The following is a 24015-nucleotide window of genomic DNA, read 5'->3' as shown; positions in this document are numbered from 1 at the left end:
TGCTACCCATTGCATTCTGTCCCACCCTAAGCTTTTCTAATATGCCAAGGAGTTCTAATCAAAGTTAATGAAAATTATCAAGAAATTGTAACTAACAGAATTTGATGAGGAAAATATGCCTCATATTTCTCTTTTCATAGCAATGTTTTATGTGTATGAGCCACAACAAAAGCCCACAGCTTCTACTGAAATGTGAATTTTTAAAGTTATTACTGGAGTCTCACAATGCTAACCATGTATACATCTAACCATGTCTGACTGTAATACTACATTCTATGCTTTGATTGGTTATCTTGTAAAATGTTTACTGGTATCATCTTTGTACTAATCTAGGTCACAGAACATTTTCCTGAGTATTTCACATTCTATTTGAAAAAGATATGCAATATGTAAGCAAATATTAAAATTAGAACTGCAATGAGAACTAAATGCTATGAAGACAACCCCACAGGTAGATAGAGAATGGTAGCACCCTACAACAGAGATAATGGTAAGAAATGGCTATTTCTTACGATCTCTGTCCTTCCTCATATTGGTCACCTGGGAGTATGGCGCTTCAGAAGCAGCTTTCATTTTACAAAAACTTATTATTTCTTCCTCCAATTTCGATTTCTCTTCTTCGAGTTTCATTATTTCTTCTTGTTGAACCTTTTTAAGGTGCTCAAACTTGTCCTGCAGCTGTAAAAAGAAAAAAAAGTACAGATGTGATCTCAAAGAAGATGCTTGTCTTTCTTTAAAAATGTCAGTCTGGCTGGGCACTGTTGGCTCAAGTCTGTAATCCTAGCTACCCAGGAAGCTGAGATCTGAGGATCACTGTTCAAAGCCAGCCAGCCCAGGCCAGGAAAGTCCATGAGATTCTTATCTCCAATAAACTACCAGAAAACCAGAAGTGGTGCTGTGGCTCAAGTTGTAGAGAGTTTGCCTTGAGCTAAAAAGCTGAGGGACAATGCCCAGGCCCAGAGTTAAAGACCCACAACCAACCAAAAAAAATCAGCTGGCTAGGCACTGGTGGCTGACATCTGTAATCCTAGCTACTCAGGAAGCTGAGATCTACTGATCATGATCATGATTAGAAGCCAACCCCAGGCAAGAAAGTCTGTGAGACTCTTATCTCCAATGAAACACCAAAAAAGCCAAAACTAGAGCTGTAGCTCAAGTGGCAGAGCACTAGCCTTGAAGCTCAGGGATAGCACTCAGGTCTTGATCAAGCTTACCCCCAACATACACACACACACACACAGAGAGAGAGAGAGAGAGAGAGAGAGAGAGAGAGAGAGAGAGAGAGAAAGGTGTGCTTTCTCAACAGTTTTTTCCACAAAAATCTCTTTCTATACAGTTTACCACTAAAAGTCACATTGGAGGCAGGCAAGGCAGCCAAATAAAGGCAACTAGTGCTAACCAGCTCCTCCACAAAGAGCCAAAGCAAGAACAAGCCAACAACAGAGAAGCCTTGTAGTATCCAGAGACTCAGGAACAAAACATCCCCACCTGCCCTCCAGCTCCAGGCCAGGACAGAGGGTTAGCACAGTCTCTGCAATATCTACCAGTGCAGATAATAGCAAGCCTATCTGAAAAAAAAAAGTTGCACAGCCATTGCAAATGCACAAACTCAACAGCAGACTGAGCTCCAGGGGGTGGCACAACGCAAACTCACAAACACAGAACTTGCCTCCCTCTCAGCGTCCTTGAACGCCGTCTCCTTCTCCTTCACGCGTTGCATGAACTTCTGCTTCAACTCCTCCTCTTCCCGCTGGCACTGATCCTGGAACTCTTGTCTTTTGAACTCATATGTCTCTTGAAAACTAAAAAGGAAATGTCATTACTCTCCTGTTAAAATGCTAGTCCAAATCACATATAAACTGTGTGTGTTTGTGTGCTAGGTCCTGAAGATGACAGCAGCTGATATTCTGCTACATGGACAAACACGAAGTAGAAATTGCTATATCATGGAATGTAAAATTTCAGGCCCAATAAATACAATCAATATACGTATGTCTACATAAAATAAGAATTTTGAAACATTTATATCAGAGACTTTTTGGTTCCAAACACTGTCCATTATAACATACTTGTTCACATCTTTGGGCAATAAAATTCAAAACAACCTTGTAGGGATGACATTGCTTTTTTAACATTTTAAATCAGCAAAGCATATTTTAAAGTATTGTTTACTTAAGAGTGTTCAATTGGGCTCTTTTCAAAGAACTATATAAATGGTCATAAGTAGTGCTTCACATGCCTTCCCTACCTCCACCACCCCTCTCCAGCACAGCGCCCACACTTCCTCCACCTGACTTCAGAGACATTGCACTTCTGCTTTGAAACACTTCCCTCTGCCAAACTCTTCAATATCCTTTGCTAAGGCTTGGTTGTTTTCCCCAACCCTCTGTTGTTGTTGTTATAAGTACAAATATCCACACAAATAATATTTTTATCTTAGTCACACATTTCCATTTGTGTCTGCACTGGAGATAACACTGTGGCATATAAACGAGCTCTTTCATTATGCTACTCCTATAATCTCGATCCAAGTCAAGATGATTTTTAAAATTAGGCTGGATCAAGATGAGAAAAGTACAATCATTTCCATTCACAAACCATTGCACCATGTGGGTTTTGGGGTTTTCTAACTCATCTATTTAGGTGTGGTAGCAGATTCTAAACTCACCTAACTGGCTTGTTGTCGGGGCCCACATCTGTGAAACCCATTGTCTTCAATTTGCGGTACCTGTAACATTCATAGTGATAGCTATGGGTCTTCTCTTTCAAGTCTTCCATGTTGGTACAAAGAAGCACATCCCGGAGCTTAACAAAGTCGCAGTGATTTTCATTTTCCACTAGTCAAAGAAATAAAACCACCACAAGTCCATGAATTACTGGAACTCAGCAAACATTCTTGAGTAAATTAATGGATGATAAACATGTTTTATATTAAGTAGTTGGACAAAGGGTTTAATTCAACATATCAATTTATGATTACAATGCATCTTGATTAGTGTCACCCTTCCCTCATTCTCTCTTCGCTCATCCACCTCAACCCCACCCATCCCCACAAGGTGCCTGGTTCATTTCCACATTGGTACACTGAGTATTGTGACTGTATTCACCCACCATTACTTTCTCCATTTATTTGAACCTCCCCCCAGTGATGTTAAACATGTAAAACAATAAACAGCTATAATTCTTTGAACTACATGACCTATAATATTATATTAGTAATACTGAAAAAAGTTAAAGGACATTTTGCTCTTAATGTATTATATTAGAATACATAGGAAATAGTGAAAAATAAATTATTTTAGTAAATACAATGAATTTCCTTCAAGTTGTATTAGTGTTCTGTAATGATTCTTGAAATCTCTCACAGCCAAGAGACTATATAATGTAGTTTCACTAAACTAAATATTTTTTAAATAAATTCATCTGAATGGATCTCACTGGCTCACTCCAGTCCTAGCTACTCAGGAGTCTGAGATCTTGAGGATCAATGCTCAAAGCCATTCTGAAAGACTCCATTACAACCAGCAAAAGCCCTGCTGAAAAAGTGGCTTAAATGGTAAGGTGCCAATCCAAGCAAGGAAGCAAGCCTAAAAAGCTCAAGACACTGAGTTCAAACCCCAGTATCATCAACAGCAAACACATACTTACATACATACATACATACATACATTCTTCTAACAAAACTACTTTAGAACTATGCAACCTTTAATTATTGAATTCTAATATTTAAGCTGGGATATAGATAGATATAGATTCAAATATTTATTTCTTTTCTTAATATTTTTATTGTTATTATAAAGGTAATGTACAGCTTGGTACCAGTGGCTCACACCTATAATCCTAGTTACTCAGGAAGTTGAGCTCTAAGGACTACAGTTCAAAGTCAGCCTGAGCAGGAAAGTCCGTGAGACTCTTATCTCCAATTAACCACAAAAAAGCCAGAAATAGCACTGTGGTTCAAGTGGTAGAGCACTAGCCTTGAGTAAAAGGCTCTCAGGGACAGCACCGAGGCCCTGAATTCAAGCCTTATGATCAACAAAAATACATACATACATACATAACATACATACATACATACATACATGTGAGGGGTACAGAGGAGTTGCCGTTTCATAAATAAGTCAGGTAATGAACACATTTCTTTTGGACAATGTTATCTCTTCTTTACCTCTCTCCCAGTTTTTCCCTCTTGTCCCCACCCACAAGTTGTAGAGTTCACAGTATTTAGTGAATACCACTGCTATATTTGTTCAACCTTTGTCCCTCCATTTCTGTGCCCCCACTTGTCCTCCTAAAGACAGATAAATGAACAAACAAAGCAAAAAAGAAAAGAATTCCAGGCCAACAGCTCACACCTATTGTCCTAGCTACTCAGGAGCTGAGATATGAGGATCATGGTTTGAAGCCAGAACAAGCAGAAAAGTCCATGAAACTCTCATCTCCAGTTAACCACAAAAAGCCAGAAGTGAAGCTATGGCTCAAGTGGTACAGCACTAGCCTTGAGCACAAAAGCTCAAGGACAGCGCCCAGGCCCAGACTTCAAGCCCCAGGTCTGGCAAAAAAGAAAAGAAAAAGAAAAAAGTAAAACAAACAAATGAAAAAAATTCTTATTTCCATTTCCTGGAGTTCATTTTTGATACATATCATTTTATATGATCAGAGGCACATAGGCATTGTACCTGTGTGTTCCTTCCCTAAGAGTATCCTCCTTTGGACTCACTGTGTGTGAATGCCTAGAGTCCCCAAATTTTATTTCTTTATGGTGAAAGTTCTCAGATCTTTTTTTCAAACTTTTTGAGATGTATAGTACATTCCATCTGTCTGCAGTCAGCATTTTGTACAACTTAGGAGCTTCTTGCTCCTAACTGCCTGTTAATAGAGATGGCAACCCTTTCCCCACCCCATCCACTATCCTTGGCCTCCAGTAAACACCATCCAAAAGTCCAGGGTTTGGGATTCCATGTAGAAGTGAGATCATATGATGCTTGCTGTCTGTGCCTGACTTGCTCCACTCAGCAGAATGAGCTCCCATTTCATCCAGGTTGCCACAAATAATTAATGCCTCATTTTACTTTATCAACTTTATGTTAAGCTTGGATTGGGCATTTACTGTGTGCATGTGTGTGTACTTAATTTAGTTCTTCACTCATATTCAATACTTGTACAAACTAATATATTTCACTGTGACGTCTACCTCTATGTATGGACCATGCATTGATCAATCTGTCCTCTCTTCCACCCTTCCTCACACTCCTCATTCATAACTATTAGCTTACAGCTTACCAAGAGTTACCAATACTAGTTCAAATGAAAAAGCTGCTTGAGACTACACAGGCGTATAATGTGCATGCTCCCTCTCATCATACTTGCCTTGCAAAACTCCCCAAGGGTAGTGACGACCTCTGACCATCCTCTTCCCGACTTTCACCTCCTCCATGCTGCCCACCACAGCAAAAGGCAACAGGCCCTAGAAATAGGAAGAATATAAACTGAGTTCCTTAAATAATATGGATTAGTTGTCGTTCTTTTTCTTGTTATAAAAATGACACAGGTAAAAATAGCATGATATATAGTATAACCCCTGTTTTCACTATATTTAATTCTGGTGCCCTGCATCTTGTATATATACTTTTCTAATTTGGGGAGGGGAGGGGAAAAAAACAAAATGCTTAAATAGGGATACAGGTTGACCCATTGCAACAATGAGATGTACAAGAACTATGTTGAAAACGAACTTTACAACTTGTGGGGGGGAGGGAGGAAGGAGTTGGGGAAGTAGGGAGGAAAGGGATGGTAGAGGAAAAACAAAGGAGGAGGTAACAATGCTCAATAAGAAATGTACTCATGGGGCTGGGAAAGTGGCTCAGTGGTAGAGCACTTGCCTCGCATGCTCGAGGCCCTGGGTTCGATTCCTCAGCACCACATAAGAAAAAAGCCGGAAGTGGCGCTGTGTCTCAAGTGGTAGAGTGCTAGCCTTGAGATGAAGAGCTGAGGGACAGCACCCAGGCCCAGAGTTCAGCCCCCATGACCGGACCCCCAAAAAAAAAAAAAAGAAATGTACTCATTACCTTACTCATGTAACTGTAACCCTTCTGTACACTATTTCTACAATAAAAAAACATATTTAAAAAATAATATCATGGGGGTTTTGGAAGGTGGCTCAGTGGGAGAGCACTTGCCTTACATGCATGAGGTCCTGGGTTCAATTCCTCAGCACCACATAAGCAGAAAAAAAAGTCGGAAGTGGCGCTGTGGCTCAAGTGGTAGAGTGCTAGCCTTGAGCTGAAGAGCTGAGGAACAGCACCCAGGCTCAGAGCTCAGGCCCACGACCGGACTAAAAAATAATAATAATAATATCATGATATATTTAATCAAGTAAGGGATTTACCCTGAATGTGATTTTAATACTTCACAGAACCTCTGTGCTAGTTGATTTTTGCATGGATCAGTTCCAGGATGTAAACACAAAGAGTGTCTACTTAGTATTGCCTAAAATATAAATTTATCAATAAAGGGGAAATGCTAAGGTTTACGTTTTGGCATTATGTCAAATGCCAGAATAACATTTATTTATTAGTTGCTCAAGAAAAAATTATTCTATATTAGGATTCCCGATAGTTCAGCTTCTAGAAATACAATGTAGGAGAGGCCAAAATACTCATGATACGACATAAAGAAGATTTATTTTTGCCATTCTGGGGTCTTGAACTCAGGGCCTAGACACTGTCCCTGAGCTTCTTTTACTCAAGGCTAGCACTCTACCACTTGAGCCATAGCACCACTTCTGACTTTCTGTTTATGTGGTACTGAGGAATCAAACCCAGGGCTTCATGCATGCTAGGCAAGCACTCTACCACTAAGCCACATTCCCAGCCCATAAAGAAGATTTTTAATAAAGAAAATATATTACTCAGTTTCTCAACTAATAAATGTATTTGGTTTTAAGTATGTTAATATATGAAATAAGAGAAGAAAATGGAATTAACATTTATCAATTACCTATTATATTCTAGATGCAATGTCAGGAGTACATAAGTACCCACCAATCAATGAATGGATAAAGGTAATGTGTGTGTGTGTATGTGTAGATATATAGATAGAGATGCATACCAAGGAGTATTTCTTAGCCATAAAGAAAACTAAAATTACGTCATTCGCATAACAATAGCTGGACCTAGAAGTCATCCTGTTGAGAAAGATAAACCAAGCCTCAAAAGCCAAATATCACTTGCTTTTGCTTATTTCCAGAGTCTAGACCTAAAATGAGGATGGTGATAATAATAGTGAATAAAGGGGGAGCTCACTGGGGAAACAGCATGAGGTGGAGGGGGAAAGGAGAAGATTCTGTGATGAGATTTCTTTTACAGAAATATTTGCTAATTTGATAGCCAAGCACCAGTGGCTCACACCTGTAATCCTAGCTACTCAGAAGGCTGAGATCTGAGGAACATGGTTCAAAGCCAGTCCGGGCAAGGAAAGTCCGGGTGACTCTTATCTCCAAGAAACCACTAGAAAACTGTAAGTGGTGCTGTGGCTCAAGTGGTAGAATGCCTGCCTTGAGCTGAAGAGCTGAGGGACAGTGCCCAGGCCCAGAGTTCAAGGCCGATGACTGACCAAAAACAAAGAAAAAGAAATATTTGCTAATTTGAGTTTAAATGCTTACCTATACTTTTTCCTGCTTCTACAGAATGAAGAAAATGTTCTTAAACTGATTTCCAAGGTGACTGTGAATGTATTAAAAGTGAATAAATTATATACTTTAAATAAGTGAAGCTTTTGGTATGTGAATTCAATCTAAAGAAATCTGTTTTTGATTAACTGATTCTTGGAAAACATTTTTAAAAATTATTTCCTTACAGTGGACTTTGGGAGGAAAATTACATTGTTTCCTATAGTGGTCTTTGGAGGGGGGGGAATACGTTGTTTCCTGCCTGTTTGTCAGATACAGGGGACAAACACAAATAGTGCAGTAGAACTCATATATCATTAGCCACTTCTGTTAATACCCCAGGTTAGGCGCTTACACTTGTTGAGGTATTCGCTTGAGCGGCTGCGTCATCGTCTTCCAGGAACTGATACAATTGGACACCACTGCTGTTCAATTCATGCATTATCCTACTCTTAAACTTCTGCAAATCACTTTTAGAAATTGTGTCGGCCTTGGCAATCAGCGGTATAATGTTGACCTATAAAGAAAGAAAACACATGGAGCTGGGAAGGTAGCTCAGTGGTAGAGAGCTTGCCTTGCATGCATGAAGCCCTGGGTTCAATTCCTCAGCACCACATAAGCAGAAAAAGCCGGAAGTGGTGCTGTAGTTCAAGTGGTCCAGCGCTAGCCTTGAGCTGAAGAGTTGTAGGACAACGCCCAGGCCCAGAGTTCAGGCCCATGACTGACAAAAAAAAAAAAAGAAAGAAAGAAAGAAAACACACAGAATCTCACCCTGAAGGGCTTATTGTTCACCCTATATTTTGCAGTTTAAGTCTTATTGCCTTTGGAAATAAATATGTATAGCTACTTAGAGATGGTTAAGCTTTATTTACAGAATTGTTAGTACAAAATCAACATTCCCTTATAAGATTGATCTTTACCAGAATTCACATTTAGAAGTCTCAATCTTGTACTTCTAAAAATCTCACATTTCTAACACATTTGGAGTTAGAAAAGTTTAAGGAGTAGGATTTGAAGTTAACTATTTGTCTAACTGCCATTTTTTATTATTATCTTTAGTTATAAAAGTCAGAACAAGCTGGGTGCCAGTGGCTCACACCTGTAATCCTAGCTACTCAGAAGGTTGAGATCTGAGGATCACGGTTCAAAGCCAGCTTTGGCAGGAAAAGCCCGTGAAACTCTTATCTCCAATAAACCACTCAGAAAACAGGAAGTGGCGCTATGGCTCAAGTGGTAGAGACTCACCTCGAGCTGAAGAGCTCAGGGACAACACCCAGGCCCAGAGTTCAAGCCCCACAACCAACAAAAAAAAAAAGCAAAAAGAAAAAAATAACAATATGAAAACATAAAAAGTATACTATACTACTGTTAGGCTATCTAATTAGATCATAGCTACAGATATTAAAAAATCAGCATTACTGTGGGAATAAATAAATATCAGATTTTAGGAAATTGCTCTTTTTTAGATGTCCCAAACCACACTTTTTAAATCCTTACAAAAATCCAAAATATTATAACATAGATGTTTAAAGTTCAATGTACACAAATGTAATTTCAGTATATACAAGTAGAAACTTTCACAGTAAATAAGCAGACTTTCTAAGGTAGATTCAAACTTAGGTAGATTTTTGGAATGTCTTACTCTAGTGATCATAAATGACTCACAGTAAGAAGTAGGAACTTTCCATGTCCTGCATGTCATACCTGAGGTGGAAATGTGCTTCCTGTAAAGATAGCTTAATACAAAGGAACACTTCAACAGATGGCCATAAGATTAAGATAAAACCAAGCTGGGTGCCAGTGGCTCACACACTAGGTGGCTGAGATCTGAGGATCACAATTCAAAACCAGCCTGGGCAGAAAAGTCCATGAGGCCCTTATTTCTAATAAACTTCTCAAAGAAAGCTGGAAATGGTGCTGTGGCTCCAGTGGTAGAGTGCTAGCCTTGAGCACAAAGAGGCTTAGGGATAGCACCTCTGAGTTCAAGCTCCAGGACCAGCCACAAATTTTTTTAATTTAAAAAAAGAAAAAAAAAATCGTGCCCCTGACTACAGAATAAATGATTAATCAAGCACTTAATCTTGGAGAGAGAATTTCAGGGAAGAGATAATATCCTTAACCCTGTCTAGTGCCCTTATCCTCACAGACTAGTGTTTATCCAGTTCTCCCACCCCAAGATCTAGCCTTTACAAGACTTTGCCAAAAAGAGGTTGTCCATTTGTTTAGTCTGAGATACGCAGCCTGTTAAAAGGAAGTCCCCATAGTTCCCAAGCTTTTGTTAAAGGAGTTTTATTTTGTTGGCTCTTTTCACATAGCAGATAGTAGCTGCCTGCCTGTTCCTGCATCTTGAGTCAGCTCTCGTAGGACTTGTAGCCAGAGTCAGAAAAGCCGCATGGTTCACACCATGCAGCGATCCATGGTATTATCTTTACCCTACAACCCTCATGAAATTGATGCCCATACTACATGCAATGAAGCTTGAACTGAATTAGCATTTAATCAAAGAAAAATTAATTAAGTTCTATTTTAGTTGTGCTTAACAGCATCTCCCTTAGCGGACAGGTTTAATTCTTTATTAAATTTGTCTAGAAAGTAACCTGAGGTTGAGTCCTATCCAGGGTCCATGGTCCCTCCTCCAAGCTCCTCTGTTGAAGCCCTCACTAACCCTCTCCATCTGGTGTTGTAGGTAGAGTCTATAAGGAGGTAATTAAGTCAACATGAGGCCATCACTGTGATGATCAGCCCAGATCAGTGTCCTTAAGGAGACACAGAGAAAGCCCCAGTATGAGGAAGCGAGGAGGCAGCCATCCGGCAGACAGAAAAAAGTCTGTTGACATCCTGAGCTTCCAGCCTGGATTTCTAACCTATAGGACTACTAGAAAATGATTTTTTTAATTTTTGTTATGTGGCATTTTGTTATGGAAGCACTAGAAAAATCAAACAATTGCTGTCAAGATTAAAAGGAAAGAATTGAAATACGTATACAAATTACAAGCATAGCAGATGCTTTTATAATAGATTATCATCTCAAAACACATATTAAGGCTTGTAAGGCTAGCAGATTTGCTAAACATACCTTACTGTCAATGCTCTTCATGGTTAACAGATCAAGGGTCTTCAGAGAATGTCCAGTGGGTGAAATGAAGTATAGGCACACGTGGACTCGAGAATCATGATAGTCAAAGAAGGAACGCTTAATCTTCAGTTCTTCTTGAAGATAGGCCTCAAATTGAGCATCGATGTACTCAACCACTGGTAGGTAGCTAAAATTATGTTTTAAAATAGCATAACAGATTAACAACATACAAATCTGTTTTTCAATATTTAAAAAGAATTAATATATATGTATACTAAACAGTTTCTCACATTGGTTTAAAAAAAAAAAACTAGGCAAGCTGGGTGCCAGTGGCTAATGCCTATAATCATAACTACTCAGGAGGCTGAGATCTGAGGATCTCAGTTCAAAGCCAGCCCAGGCAGGAAAGTCCATGGGACTCTTATCTCCAGTTAACCACCAGAAAACCAGAAATGGTGCTGAGGTTCAAAGTAGTAGAGCAATAGTCTTGAAGAGCTCAGGAACAGCACCCAGCCCCTGAGCAGTCCCAGGTCCAGCACAAAAAAAAAGTAGGAATCTAAAAACATTTCTTGGCCAGGAATGTGGCTTAGCAGTAGAGTGCTTGCCTAGCATGCATGAAGCCCTGGGTTCAATTCCTCAGTACCACATAAACAGAAAAAGCTGAAGTAACGCTGTGGCTCAAGTGGTAAGTGCTAGCCTTGAGCCAAAAGAAGGTCAGGGACAGTGTCCAGGCCCTGAGTTCAAGCCCCAGGACTGGCCCAAAAAATGCATATTTCTTTGCCTCCATTTATTTTACTCTATCACAGAGAGTATAAATCTGATATAGGAACTATTAATTTTCCTTATAATATCATAAGAAGAAAAGAAAATAAGCTAAAGCTACTAGAAACTAAATAAATAACTATTTTTGTTGTAATTTGCTCGTTTTAAATCTTGTAAGAAAATCAGACAGCTGGGCATGGAAAGGCATCAATTTAATAAGAACATTACTTGATGAGGATAGAATTAAAATCTAGAAGGAAACATGCAATCATCTTGGAAGGACATTGCTATTTAGTCTAGGAAAAGAGGTAAATTCCTATGAGACACCCACCTGGCCTCTTTGTTTATTTGGTCCCCAAACCCCACAGTTTTCACCACAGTCAGCTTCAGATGCACATTGCTTTCCTGGAGCTCATATATCTTCACTTTAAGTCCAACAGTGGAGTGGAAATGTGAGGACTTGCTGTCTTTCAGATTAGTGTTAAACAATGTATTTATGAGTGTTGTTTTTCCAATTCCAGTTTCCCCTGTCATGAACAGAGAGATCATCATAAGATCATGGGTTATGGGCTGGAAAGGTGGCTCAGTGATAGAGCGCTTGCCTTGCATGCACCACATAAGCAAAAAGAAAAAAGCTGGAAGTGGCACTGTGGCTCAAGTGGTAGAGTGCTAGCCTTGAGCTGAAGAGCTGAGGGACAGCGCCCAGGCCCAGAGCTCAGGCCCCACGACTGGACTAAAAAAAAAAAAGATCATGGGTTAGAAGTGACTCTCTGGCCCAGCACCTGTAAGCCTAGCTACTCAGGAGGCTGAAATCTGAGGATTGTGGTTCAAAGCCAGCCTGCCTTTTATCTCCCCTTAACCACCAAAAAGAACAAGAAGGAAGGGAAAGAGAAATAGAAGGAGGAAAAGGAGGAGGAGGAGGAAGAGGTAAAGCTGTGACTCAAATGTTAGAGCATTAGCCATAAGCACAAAAAGAAAAAGGCTCAGGAGCCGAGCACTGGTGGCTCAGGCTTGTAATCCTAGCTGAGATCTGAGGATCACGGTTCAAAGCCAGCCGAGACAAGAAAGTCCATGAGACTCTTATCTCCAATAAAGCACTAGAAAACCAGAAGTGGTGCTGTGGCTCAAGTGGTAGAGTGCTCTCCTTTATCTGAAGAGCTGAGGGACAGTGCCCAGGCCCAGAGTTCAAGCCTCACGACTGACCAAAAAAGTGGGGGAGGGGGAGACTCAGGGAGAGCTCTTAGGTAGCACTGAGTTCGAGCCCTAAGACCAGCACCAAAAAAAAAAAGTGTTACTGGGAAGGTGGCTCAGTGGTAGAGTGCTTGCCTAGTATGCATGAAGCCCTGGGTTCAATTCGTCAGTACCATATAAACAGAAAAAAACAGAAGTGGCACTGTGACTCAAGTAGTAGAGTGCTAGCCTTAAGCAAAAGAATGTCAGGAACAGAACCCAGGCCCTGAGTTCAGCCCCAGGATTGGCAAAAAAAAAAAAGTAATCCTCTGAACCCTTAAAGGGTGGCTTAAAGGATACCCCCAAAATCCAAAAAGTCAAATTCCCAGAAAGAAAGATACAATGGTGGTTAGAGGCTGGAGAAAGCATGGACAGTTGTTGATTAAAGAAAGGTACAAAAAGCCGGGAGCCAGTGGCTCACACCTGTAATCCTAGCTACTCAGGAGGCTGAGATCTGAGGATTGCAGTTCAAAGCCAGCCCAGGCAGGAACATCCTTATGACTCTTATCTCCAATTAACTACCAGAAAACCAGAAGTGGCACTGTGGCTCAAGTGGTAGAGTGCTAGCCTTGAGCTGAAGAGCTAAGGGACTGTGCCCAGGCTCAGAGTTCAAGCCCCACAATTGATACACATACACACACACACACACACACACACACACACATACACATAGAAGTACAAAGTTTCAAGTAAATAAGACAAATAAGTTTGCGGATCATGAACATCTCAGGGAGACTACAGTTAACAATAAAGTGTGTGATTCCAAATGACTTCAAGATTGTAAAACAGGGTGGTGGGAGGAGATGTGTGAATGAAAAAGGAAACAGGATAAATATCTGAGAACACGCGATACACATATGTGGCAGAGGAAGGAGAGGGAAGATCAGAGGTTATGAGGGAGAATGATGGAAGGGGTGAATGCAAACAGGAAGTACATGTTAGACTGTAACCCCTTAAACAGCCTTTTCAAGTTCAGAACAAAACTAATTTAATTTAAAAACTACGAGGATGGGGGAAGGGGGGGGAAGGAGAAGGATTGGGATTGGGGGGAGGGGGGAGGCTAGGAAGGGATGTGAAAGGTAAACAAAGGAGGAGGATGCAAAGCTTGGTAAGAAATGTACGCATTATCCTGCCCATGCAATTGTAACCCCTCTGTACAGTATGTTCACAAATTAAATTAAATTAAATTTTAAAAAAAGACAAAAAAAATACGAGGATGAATTTCAAATGTCTCACTACAAAAAAAAGAGAGGTAAATGGAGCTATAAGCACGCTGATCAAGGATTAAATCATTTGACATTGTATACAAATACCAAACCTCACATTTTACTCTATAAGTGTATACAGTAATAATTAGTCAACTGAAAACCATACAACTTCAAGCAAATAAATAAAAGACCTGATGTTTCTAGAAACTTACATGGTAATGACTGCCACCACAGTCATTAATACAGTATAGAAAGAAAATAAACACTAAGCTATGTAAGATTTTGAAGAACTCTGAAGTTTTCAAGTAAGAATGTTACAATAATATGGATGAAGAGATGGAAATCTGTACAAACATAAAAAATGGTTTTGAATTCATGTTACCAATATCAAGCTGCAATACCAAGTAGCAACAGAGCAGGAGAAAAGTAAACACACAGTGTGGTTTGGCACTTACCCACACACAGAATGTTAAAAGAGAACCCTCGCTGCAGAGACCTGTTCACCAGCTGGTAGGGAAAACACTCAAACCCAAAATGGCCAACAGTGCTCAAGCACCTGACATTTTCATTTGGCTTAAATAAAAGAAAGAGAAAAAGGAAAGCGTTTTAATTGCAACATAAAACAAGCTCATTTTGAATGGACAAAACAACACTATGAAAATAAATTAGGAGGGGCTGGGAGGGTGGCTCAGTGGTAGAGCGCTTGCCTTGCATGGCTGAGGCCCTGGGTTCAATTCCTCAGCACCACATAAGCAAAAAGAAAAAAGCCAGAAGTGGTGCTGTGGCTCAAGTGGCAGAGCGCTAGCCTTGAGCTGAAGAGCTGAGGGACAGCGCCCAGGCCCAGAGTTCAGGCCCCACGACCGGACCCAAAAAAAAGAAAGAAAGAAAATAAATTAGGATACAAGTGTATTGAATAAATGTGTTTTAAAAAAGTCTGTGCCAGGCTCACGCTGTAATCCTAGCTACTCAGGAGGCTGAGATCTGAGGATCACAGTTCAAAGCCAGCCCAGTCAGGCAACTCTTTTTTTTTTGGTGGGTCATGGGGCTTGAACTCTAGGCCTGGGCGCTGTCCCTCAGCTCTTCAGCTCAAGGTCAGCGCTCTACCGCTTGAGCTACAGCTCCACTTCCGGTTTTCTAGTGGTTTATTGGAGACAAGAGTCTCACAGTCTTTCCTGCCTGAGTTGGCTTTGAACTGCAATCCTCAGATCTCAGCCTCCTGAGTAGCTAGGATTACCGGCGTGAGCCACCAGCACCTGGCTAAATCTGAGACTCTTATCTCCAGTTAACTACCAGAAAACTGGAAGTGGCACTGCAGCTCAAATGGTATAGCCCTTGCCTTGAGCTGAAGAGCTGAGGGACAGTGCCCAGGCCCAGAGTTCAAACCCCACAACCAACAACAACAACAAAAAATCTGTATGCAGACACACAAATGTTGCTCTCATTATTATAAATAAATTCAATCTATCTCCAATCACAAAAAAAAATTGTATATAAAAATGGTAAATAAAGAAATGCCACATGGCTAGGAAGGTGGCTCAGTGGTAGAGTGCTTGCCTTGTATGCATGAGGCCCTGGGTTTGATTCCTCAGCACCACATAAGCAGAAAAACCTCCACATAAGCAGAAAAACCTGGAAGTAATGCTGTGGCTCAGTGGTAGGGCGATAGCCTGGAGCTGAAGAGCTGATTCCACAGCACTACTTCCAGTTTTCTGGTAGTTAATTGGAGATAATATTATCAAGGATGGGGCTGGGAAGGTGGCTCAGTGGTAGAGTGCTTGCCTTGCATGTGTGAGGTCCTGGATTCGATTCCTCAGCACCACATAAGCAAAAAGAAAAAAGCCAGAAGTGGTGCTGTGGCTCAAGTGGTAGAGTGCTAGCCTTGAGCTGAAGAGCTGAGGGACAGCGCCCAGGCCCAGAGTTCAGGCCTCACGACTGAACCAAAAAAAAAAAAAAGATTATCAAGGATGTTCCTGCCAAGGCTGGCTTTGAACCACAATCGTCAGATCTCAGCCTCCTGAGTAGCTAGGATTATGGGTGTGAACCACCAGTGCCCAGCCCCAAACTATTTTTATCCTTCTCAATAGCTTCCATACAACAGTATGGAATAACTCACATTGCCAGAAACAGGGTATCAGAGATCCCCTTTTTTTTGGGGGGGGGGCCGGGGGAGGTCTGTTTGTGGGGCCTGAACCTGGGTCTGGGCGCTGTCCCCCAGCTCTTCAGCTCAAGGCGAGCGCTCTACCACTTGAGCCACAGTGTACTTCTGGCTTTTTTCTTTTTGCTTATGTGGTGCTGAGGAATTGAACCCAGGGCCTCATGCATGCAAGGCAAGGGCTCTACCACTGAGCCACTTTCGCAGCCCGGAGAGCTCCCTTTTCTACACATCCTTCACTAGCATTTGTTTTTTAACTTTTTTTTGTCCGTCATGGGGCCTAGGCGCTGTCCCTCAGTTCTTCAGCTCAAGGCACGCACTCTACCACTTGAGCTACAGCGCCACTTGCAGTCTTCTGGTGGTTTATTGGAGGTAAGAGTCTCACAGACTTTCCTGCCCATGCTGGCTTAGAACTGTGATCCTCAGGTCTCAGCCTCCTGAGTACCTAGGATTACAGGTGTGAGCCACCAATGCTTAGCTTTGCTTTTTAACTTTTTTATAACAAACATTCTAATCAGCGTGAGGTAATAAATTCATTCCCTTTCCATTTGCTTTTTCCTATGACTGGTGATATTGAGCATTGTCTTAATAGGTATTTTATCAGAATATATTAATTGACTGGTGATGTTGAACATTGTTTTGATAGGTATTTTATCAGAATATATTAATTGTACAAAGTAGTAGGTTTCATTATGACATGTCTTACATGTATATAAGACATTTTTATCATATTTATTGACCACTTGTATTTCTTCTTTTGATTAGTATCTGCTTTGATTATTTGCACTTTTTTGAGGGGGGTCGGGGCAGTCCTGGGGCTTGACCTCAGGCCCTGAGCCTCTTTATGCTCAAGGTTAGAGCTCTACTACATGAACCACAGAACCCCTTCTGGCTTTTTCAAGGTAGTTTGTTGGAGATAAGAGTCTTATGGACTATTCTACCCAGGCTGGCTTTGAACCACAATCCTCAGATCTCAGTCTCCTGAATAGCTAGGTCACCGGCACCCAATTTATTTCCCCATTTTTTTTTTTGGTCGGTCGTGGGGCTTGAACTCTGGCCTGGGCACTGTCCCTCAGCTCTTCAGCTCAAGGCAAGCACTCTACCACTTGAGCTACAGCGCCACTTCCTCCCCATTTTTTTATTTGACTAGTTTAGTATTGTTTTGTTTCCTTTTTTTAGGGTATTATATACTCCACCACATTGCATTTTGTTATATTGCTCAGCTATAGATCTTCTATTCAGAAATTGGACACTATATCTTCATTAACTTCATAATTTCCTGCTCTTTCCCTATCTTAGGCATAGATAAAAAGGGCTTCATTGTTATAAATTTAAATATGTGCTTATATACATTTTAGTTATGTATAAAGCACTTAAAATCATAGCTTCCATGAATATAACTTCTGACGATAAAATCTTGTTCTGTAAAAAAAAAAAAATCCTACACACACACTATCTAAAATATGTGTTCTTATTTGGGAAATTTTCTATGCACAATAATTGTACAAACTAAATAAATAAATAAATAAATCTTAAGTAAACCTAACTACACAGGAGACTGACATCTGCAGTTCAAAGCCAGCCCAGACAGGAAAGGCTGTGAAAATCTTATTTCCAATTAACCACCAAACTACCGGAAGTGGTGCCGTGGCTCAAAGTGGTAGAGCCCTAACCTTGAGCAAAAGAGCTCAGGGACAGCGCCCAGGCCCTGAGTTCAAGCCCCGCCCCCCCCAAAAAAAATCTTAACAATTACAACAATGTTCCTGACAACTGGTTCCCCCTAGTGTTCAATATCTGCAACTGCCAACCTTACACAGTCAAAATTGCTATTAAAACGCAGGTTCTAAAAACTACACTTATTATGGCAATATAAAGAATGAAATGATAATAAAATTAGTATGAAATAGCCATATCTACTTAAATATGAAAAAGGCTTATTGACTTCAAATATAGATTTCTACTGCCTCTAAATTTATCAAAATCTCTAAAAAACAGCTACGTGGCTGAAATATACAGAAAGACTGTACCATCAACAGGGTTTAATCGGAACTCATAAAGAGAACAAGAAAAAATGGTTTATTCAAAACATCCATTTTAAACAATCCTAGTGAAATATAAAATATACAGATCTATTTGAAAGATATACTTAACTTTTTCTTCATCACTAGATTTTTGTGAAGGCACGTTCTTTGTTTTTTCTGCCATGGTAAGTCAAAAGGGCTGAAATAAAGAGAGAAGACTCTTTCAAATGTAATTGAAAAGGTTATATTCCTTATACATACTTGAGATCAATAAGGAAGTCTAACATAGACATTTTCATAAGTTTCAGCTTTTCAGTCACACCACTGACCAGTTTTAAGTTGTAGCTGTTTTACGAGACAATCTTCTATGAAAAACATTACATACTATACAACACATACTACAGAGGAATACATTTTACCATAAACACATCAACAGCAACCTTTAAAGAATGGTATATTTCCCTTTCAAATCAAGAGGGCAAGGATCATTCTTTTTTTTAAAAGAACTCATGAGAAAGAGATAACAAGTTTTACCTTAAAATGTAAGACGACCATAAGAAAGATGTTCATGTAGTTATTTAAATTTTCAGAATCACTTACCAAGGAGACTGGGAATTACTGGGAAAATGGGCTTACAACATTCTGAACAAGCTCCTTAGGAAATGAACAGTTCATGTTTGCAAAGCACCGTTAACACACTCAGTGTTAGGGGGATCATAGACTTTACTCCTACAGAAGCTATAATACACATGAACTACTTCATTGCCATATACCATGAAAAATCCAAGCTGGGGAACGGTAAACTTACTTGCTCACAGTTCAGCTACGCAGCACCCACAGGTCTGAACTGACCCTGTAGCTGGTGTTCTTCCCACTATCTGCAAATGAAGATTCACTGTATTTGCAACAGTTGAGATTTGGGAGGAGGAGGAGAGAAGGGCGAGCTGTGCCGATGTCTACGCAAGCCTCCCAGAGCAGGCCAGGCCTCCCGTGCTCCCCCCCCACCCCCACTTTGGGGTATCTCACAAAGATACAAAGAAAATAAAGTCTGCTTCTTTTAAAGAAAGTATTATACATACACTAAAAGCAAACCAGAGTGGAGAATGGCTCTGTTCCGTGCCTCCTTCATTTGATCTATCCTGAGGATTATTCCACTTCATTTTTTCACTTCATTATTTCACTTCATTTTTCCTTGATGATATTTCTAATATGGTGCTCCATTCTGTAGTATAGTTTCGTATGGTATCTATAAATATAGTATAGTATCTATAAATATTTACTACTTACTTACCACAAAACACACGCTGGGCATTGCAGTCCTTAATTGCAATCAACAATAAACACCAATAATAGAGTTTGCTTCTTCTTTTTTTTTTAATCAGTCATAAGGCTTGAACTCTGGGAACTCTGAGCCTGGGCACCGTCCCTGAGCTCTTCAACTCAAGGCAAGTGCTCTACCACTTGAGCCACAGCACCACTTCTGATTTCCTGGTGGTTAGTTGGAGATAAGATTCTCACAGACGTTCTTGCCCCGGGTGGCTTTGAACCTCGATCCTCAGATCTCAGTCTCCAGAGTAGCTAGGATTACAGACATGAGCCACTGGTGAGTGGCTGTTTCTTAATCTCTTATACTTACTTTCTCTCAGAATTTGAAGGTGGTAATTACAAATTCAAGAGATGTATCTCTGTCAAACTACTATTTTGGGTAAATTTGTTGAAGATGGTTTGAAAAATAGAGGTACACATTACCTTGTATTTGCAAATGCAAATTTGAAAAGTTTCAAAATGTGGGTTCTGTTGGAACACACCTGTAATCTTAGCTGCTCAGGAGGCTGAGATCTGAGGATATCACCATTTGAAGCCTGAGCAAGAAAGTCCTTCAGACTCTTCAATTAACCACATACACACACACACACACACACACACACACACACAAAAGCTAAAAGAAGAGCTGTGGCTCAAGTGTTAGAGCACTAGTCCTAAGCAAAAAAAAGCTCAAGGACAGTCCCTAGGCCCTGAGTTCAAAGCTCCAGGAGCCACCACAAATAAAAATTGAAAAACTAAAATAAATAAGTAAACTAATTTCTTTTTATGGACCACTTATTTCAGGGACAAATGCAATGATAATCTCTTTTTTTTGGGGGGGGGTGTCCAGTTGCGGGCCTGAACTCTGGGCCTGGGCGCTGTCCCTCAGCTCTTCAGCTCAAGGCTAGCGCCCTACCACTTGAGCCACAGGGCCACTTCCGGCTTTTTTCTTTTTGCTTATGTGGTGCTGGGGATCGAACCCAGGGCCTCATGCATGCAAGGCAAGCACTTTTACCATTAAGCCACCTTCTCAGCCCCAATGATAATCTCTTAAGTAGTTGTAGAGAGGGTTTCTGTTCAACATGTCAGCTTATGACAGTTATGAGGGCAGTGTGTCTCCATGTACCACCCTCGTCCATCCCATCCCAACCCATCCCTTCATGTTACCAGCTTCCATTTTCACCCATTGTTTTGAGAATTAAAATATAATCTCTGAATGAGAAATATACAATACTGCATTACTAAGCTCAGGTATACAATATCTTTTGATTTGGGGAAAGCAGTTGAGTTATCTGGATGAATCAGAGAAGCAGGGTCTGTTTTCTGCTCAGGACCTTTGTCTTCACTAAGAGAAAGTTTTGTCCATAGCCCCAGACAGACACCCTCCCTGACCCACAACCTCCACAACACAGGCATTGTTCTGAAGGGCTATCAGTACACAGGACTACATAGCTAAAATACCTATTATATTGATCTATAAATCCACATATTGGTATACAAATCTATGTTTATAAACACTATATGAAGATTGTAAAGAACTAATTTGAAAAGTAGTGAATGAAAAGCATCTCTCCTCCTTGCGTGAACCACATAAACCACACCCTAGAGTAAGCAAATATGTGATAGAGGGTTTTTTGTTATTGTTGTTTGTTCTGTTGTTTGTTATTGTCTTGCTCTGCAGCCCAGGCTGGCCTTCAACTCTCAAACCTCTTGTCCCAGCCTCCTGAGAGCTCAGATTACATGTGTACACCTCACCTAGGGGGTTATTTTTTTAAACTGGTTTCATTAAGTCATTGTTCTATGTATATATAACATGCTTTGACTGTATTCACTCCTCACCCTCTTACTAGTCACTACACTCACCAAAAACAAGAAAAAAAAAAAAGAGAGAACCCACAAGGCACTTGCATACTCAGAGATGTGACAGCTGTCTGTAGAAAACAAGGTAAGTAATTGACCAAGTGATAAGAAATAACTTCTTTTTCATGAAGTATGTTAATTGAAAAGACCATTGAAAAGCAGCAATCATTCAGGCTCAGGTACTACCACAACAGTTCTTGGAAATGAAGTGGGGTTTATAAATTAAGAAAAAGGCTGGGAAGGTAGCTCAGTGGTAGAGCACTTGCCTTGCATGCCTGAGGCCCTGGGTTTGATTCCTCAGCACCACATAAGCAGAAAAAGCCAGAAGTGGCGCTGTGGCTCAAGTGGTAGAGCGCTGGCCTTGAGCTGAAGAGCTGAGGGACAGCGCCCAGGCCCAGAGTTCAGGCCCCATGACCGGACCCAAAAAATTAATTAATTAATTAATTAAGAAAAATAAATGAATCCAAGATGGTGAACTGCAGGCATCCAGCACTCACCTCCCCCTCTGCAAAGAACCAAAGTAACAATGTGTAGCTGCCCTTCAAGGTGAACGACCATGGGAAAACACTGAAAATCAGCACGAGAGGGATTGGAAATGGATAAGACTCAGAACTAGGACAAGCCGCCTAGAAAGAGAAACAAAATATCCTGATATCTGCCACCTTGCCTCCTCAAAAGAGAGAGGAAATCTCCCTTTCCATGGGTGAGGGTCAGAGCAGGTCCCAAAAAATTCTACCACAAATGCTGACAATCCTAGCTGTCAGAAAGCCTCTCAAGGCTGGGAATGTAGCTCAGTGGTAGAGGCTTAGCCTGGAGCAAAGGTAGCTCAGGGTCGGTGCCTGAACTGAGGAGGAGGAAGAGGAGGAGGAGGAGGAGGAGGAGGAAAAGGGAGGGAGGAAGAGAGGGAGGGAGGGAGGGAGGGAGGGAGGGAGAGAGAGAGGGAGGAGGAGGAGGCCTTTCAACCTTCCCAGGCTGGCAGCCATACATATAAGTAGACTGTGTTCTGCACAGTGGACCAGCATCCTCTCCTGACCAACCCTCAGGGTGCTGTCATCAGAAGCAGTCTTGAGGAGGGAGCCATTGGATTTTGTTTGGCACTAGCAATTGCATGCATAGCCCTATCTCTGAGAACACAGACATTTCATTGTACTGGTCAGCAGCCAGCTGCCTCTCACACCCAACTTGACCCAGAAGAGTGACTGTGAACAAAGCCCACCAAGTGCCCTACAGAGGATGGGCACCAAGACAGAAAGAAATGGAGGATGTTGACCTAGAGAACAAGAAGCTTGGAGTGCTTCCCTTCCGTGGCAGAGGGTGTGGCCAGCACTGTGCCAGGACTCAGGGCAGAAGCTCACACAGCTCCTGCTGCACTCTCTGCAATACCATGCACAGCTGTCTGCTGGAGGAGAGTGAGGCTCTCTCATGTGGCTCCCGCACAAGCAGACTGGGGAGGGTGTCTTATACAATTCCACGGCTGAGGCCATCACCTTACCTCTGGCATGCATGCAGCCATCACCCTGCCCTAAATGCCAATAGCCAAAGAGGCCCTAGGAGGAACAATTCCTGTACCCACACCCGTCCTGTTCCTGGGCACACACCACCATCCACAGAGGGCCATGGCAGTGCCTGCTACCCCCCTCCCCGGGGTTCCCGCCATTGCACTGCCCAGCCGTGAGTGAGTGAAAAATGCACTCCCGTCAAAAGTGAGTGCAGTCACAAGGAAGGGGTTTTGTGGCTCCTACCACCACCTCTCCACCTGCATCTTGACAAAAGTACTTCAGAACTCACATCAATGATATGGCTGCCAGTGCCAGAGGCCCCTGCCTGTCACAAAACTAGCATCAGCAGTACCAGGCATTTCATCCATTTATTTTCTTTCCTTTTTTTTTTTTTTTTGTCAGTTGTGGGGCTTGAACTCTGGGCCTGGGCGCTGTCCCTCAGCTCTTCAGCTCAAGGCAAGTGCTCAACCACTTGAGCCACAGTGCCACTTCTACTTTTTCTGGTGGTTTATTAGAGATAAGAGTCTCACAGACTTTCCTGCCCAGGCTGGCTTTGAACTGCAATCCTCAGATCTCAGTCTCCTGAATTGCTATGATTACAGGCATGAGCCACTAGCACCCAGCTTTAACTAGTATTTTTGACTTACATTGAGTTTGCTAAACTATAACCCTATTGTAAGACAGGGTCATCTGTGCGTATCTATACAAAGCTATATTTTCTTCAGAATCTTCCATCAAAGCAAAGTAGTTCAAGAGACTGGAGAAACTGGTATAACAATTGAACTGTCTTTCTCTTTTTTACTTTTCTATTGTGATATACATAATATAAAATTTGCCATTCTAGCCGGCTTTAAATGTTCATTCTTATAAGCACATGTTTTCTTTTGTGTGTGTGTGAAAATACTGTACAGAGGGTTTACAATTACATGGGCAAGATAATGAGTACATTTCTTATCAAGCATTTTTGCCTCCTCCTTTGTTTCCCCTTACCATCCTGCCCTCCCATCTCCCCCTCTCCACTCCCCTTCCCGCCCACCAACCAAATTTGTAAAGTTCGTTTTTCAACATAACGTTTTATACACCTCATTGTTGCAATGGGTCCACCTGTATCCCTATTTAAACAATTTGTTTTTTCCCTTCCACTACCCAAATCATACCAACATCAAATACAGTGAAAACAGGGGTTATGGGGCTGGGAAGGTGGCTCAGTGGTAGAGCGCTTGCCTTGCATGC

At 41.3% G+C, this 24015-nt stretch overlaps 1 protein-coding gene across 1 annotated transcript; it reads right to left on the bottom strand.

The window, feature by feature from the left end:
- Sept14 (septin 14) lies at positions 1 to 22796 on the bottom strand. The gene is made up of 11 exons (XM_013033179.1): positions 22776 to 22796; positions 21781 to 21909; positions 19879 to 19938; positions 14401 to 14518; positions 11839 to 12034; positions 10746 to 10932; positions 8025 to 8186; positions 5371 to 5467; positions 2669 to 2837; positions 1670 to 1802; positions 1 to 678 (listed from the first exon to the last, which is right to left on the bottom strand). The coding sequence occupies exons 1-11, from the start codon at positions 22794 to 22796 to the stop codon at positions 502 to 504; spliced, it is 1449 nt and encodes a 482-aa protein (XP_012888633.1). The 3' UTR covers positions 1 to 501.
- Between the last annotated feature and the right edge of the window lie 1219 nt (positions 22797 to 24015).

This window comes from Dipodomys ordii, unplaced genomic scaffold (genome assembly GCF_000151885.1).
Source record: "Dipodomys ordii isolate 6190 unplaced genomic scaffold, Dord_2.0 Scaffold164, whole genome shotgun sequence".
Lineage (NCBI taxonomy): Eukaryota > Metazoa > Chordata > Mammalia > Rodentia > Heteromyidae > Dipodomys > Dipodomys ordii.
Note: the sequence above shows the minus strand (reverse complement) of the source record. Positions and strands in the feature narration are given on the sequence as shown.

Bases quoted from the DNA above. Each gene is read 5' to 3' on its own strand.
- Sept14 (XM_013033179.1), bottom strand. From the start codon at position 22,796: ATGGCTGCATGCATGCCAGAG. The intron at 21,910-22,775 runs GTAAGGTGATGG...TTCTCTTTCTAG, and splicing joins TGGCTGCATGCATGCCAGAG to GCGGCTTGTCCTAGTTCTGA. The intron at 10,933-11,838 runs GTGGGTGTCTCA...ACATAATTTTAG, and splicing joins CAAATAAACAAAGAGGCCAG to CTACCTACCAGTGGTTGAGT.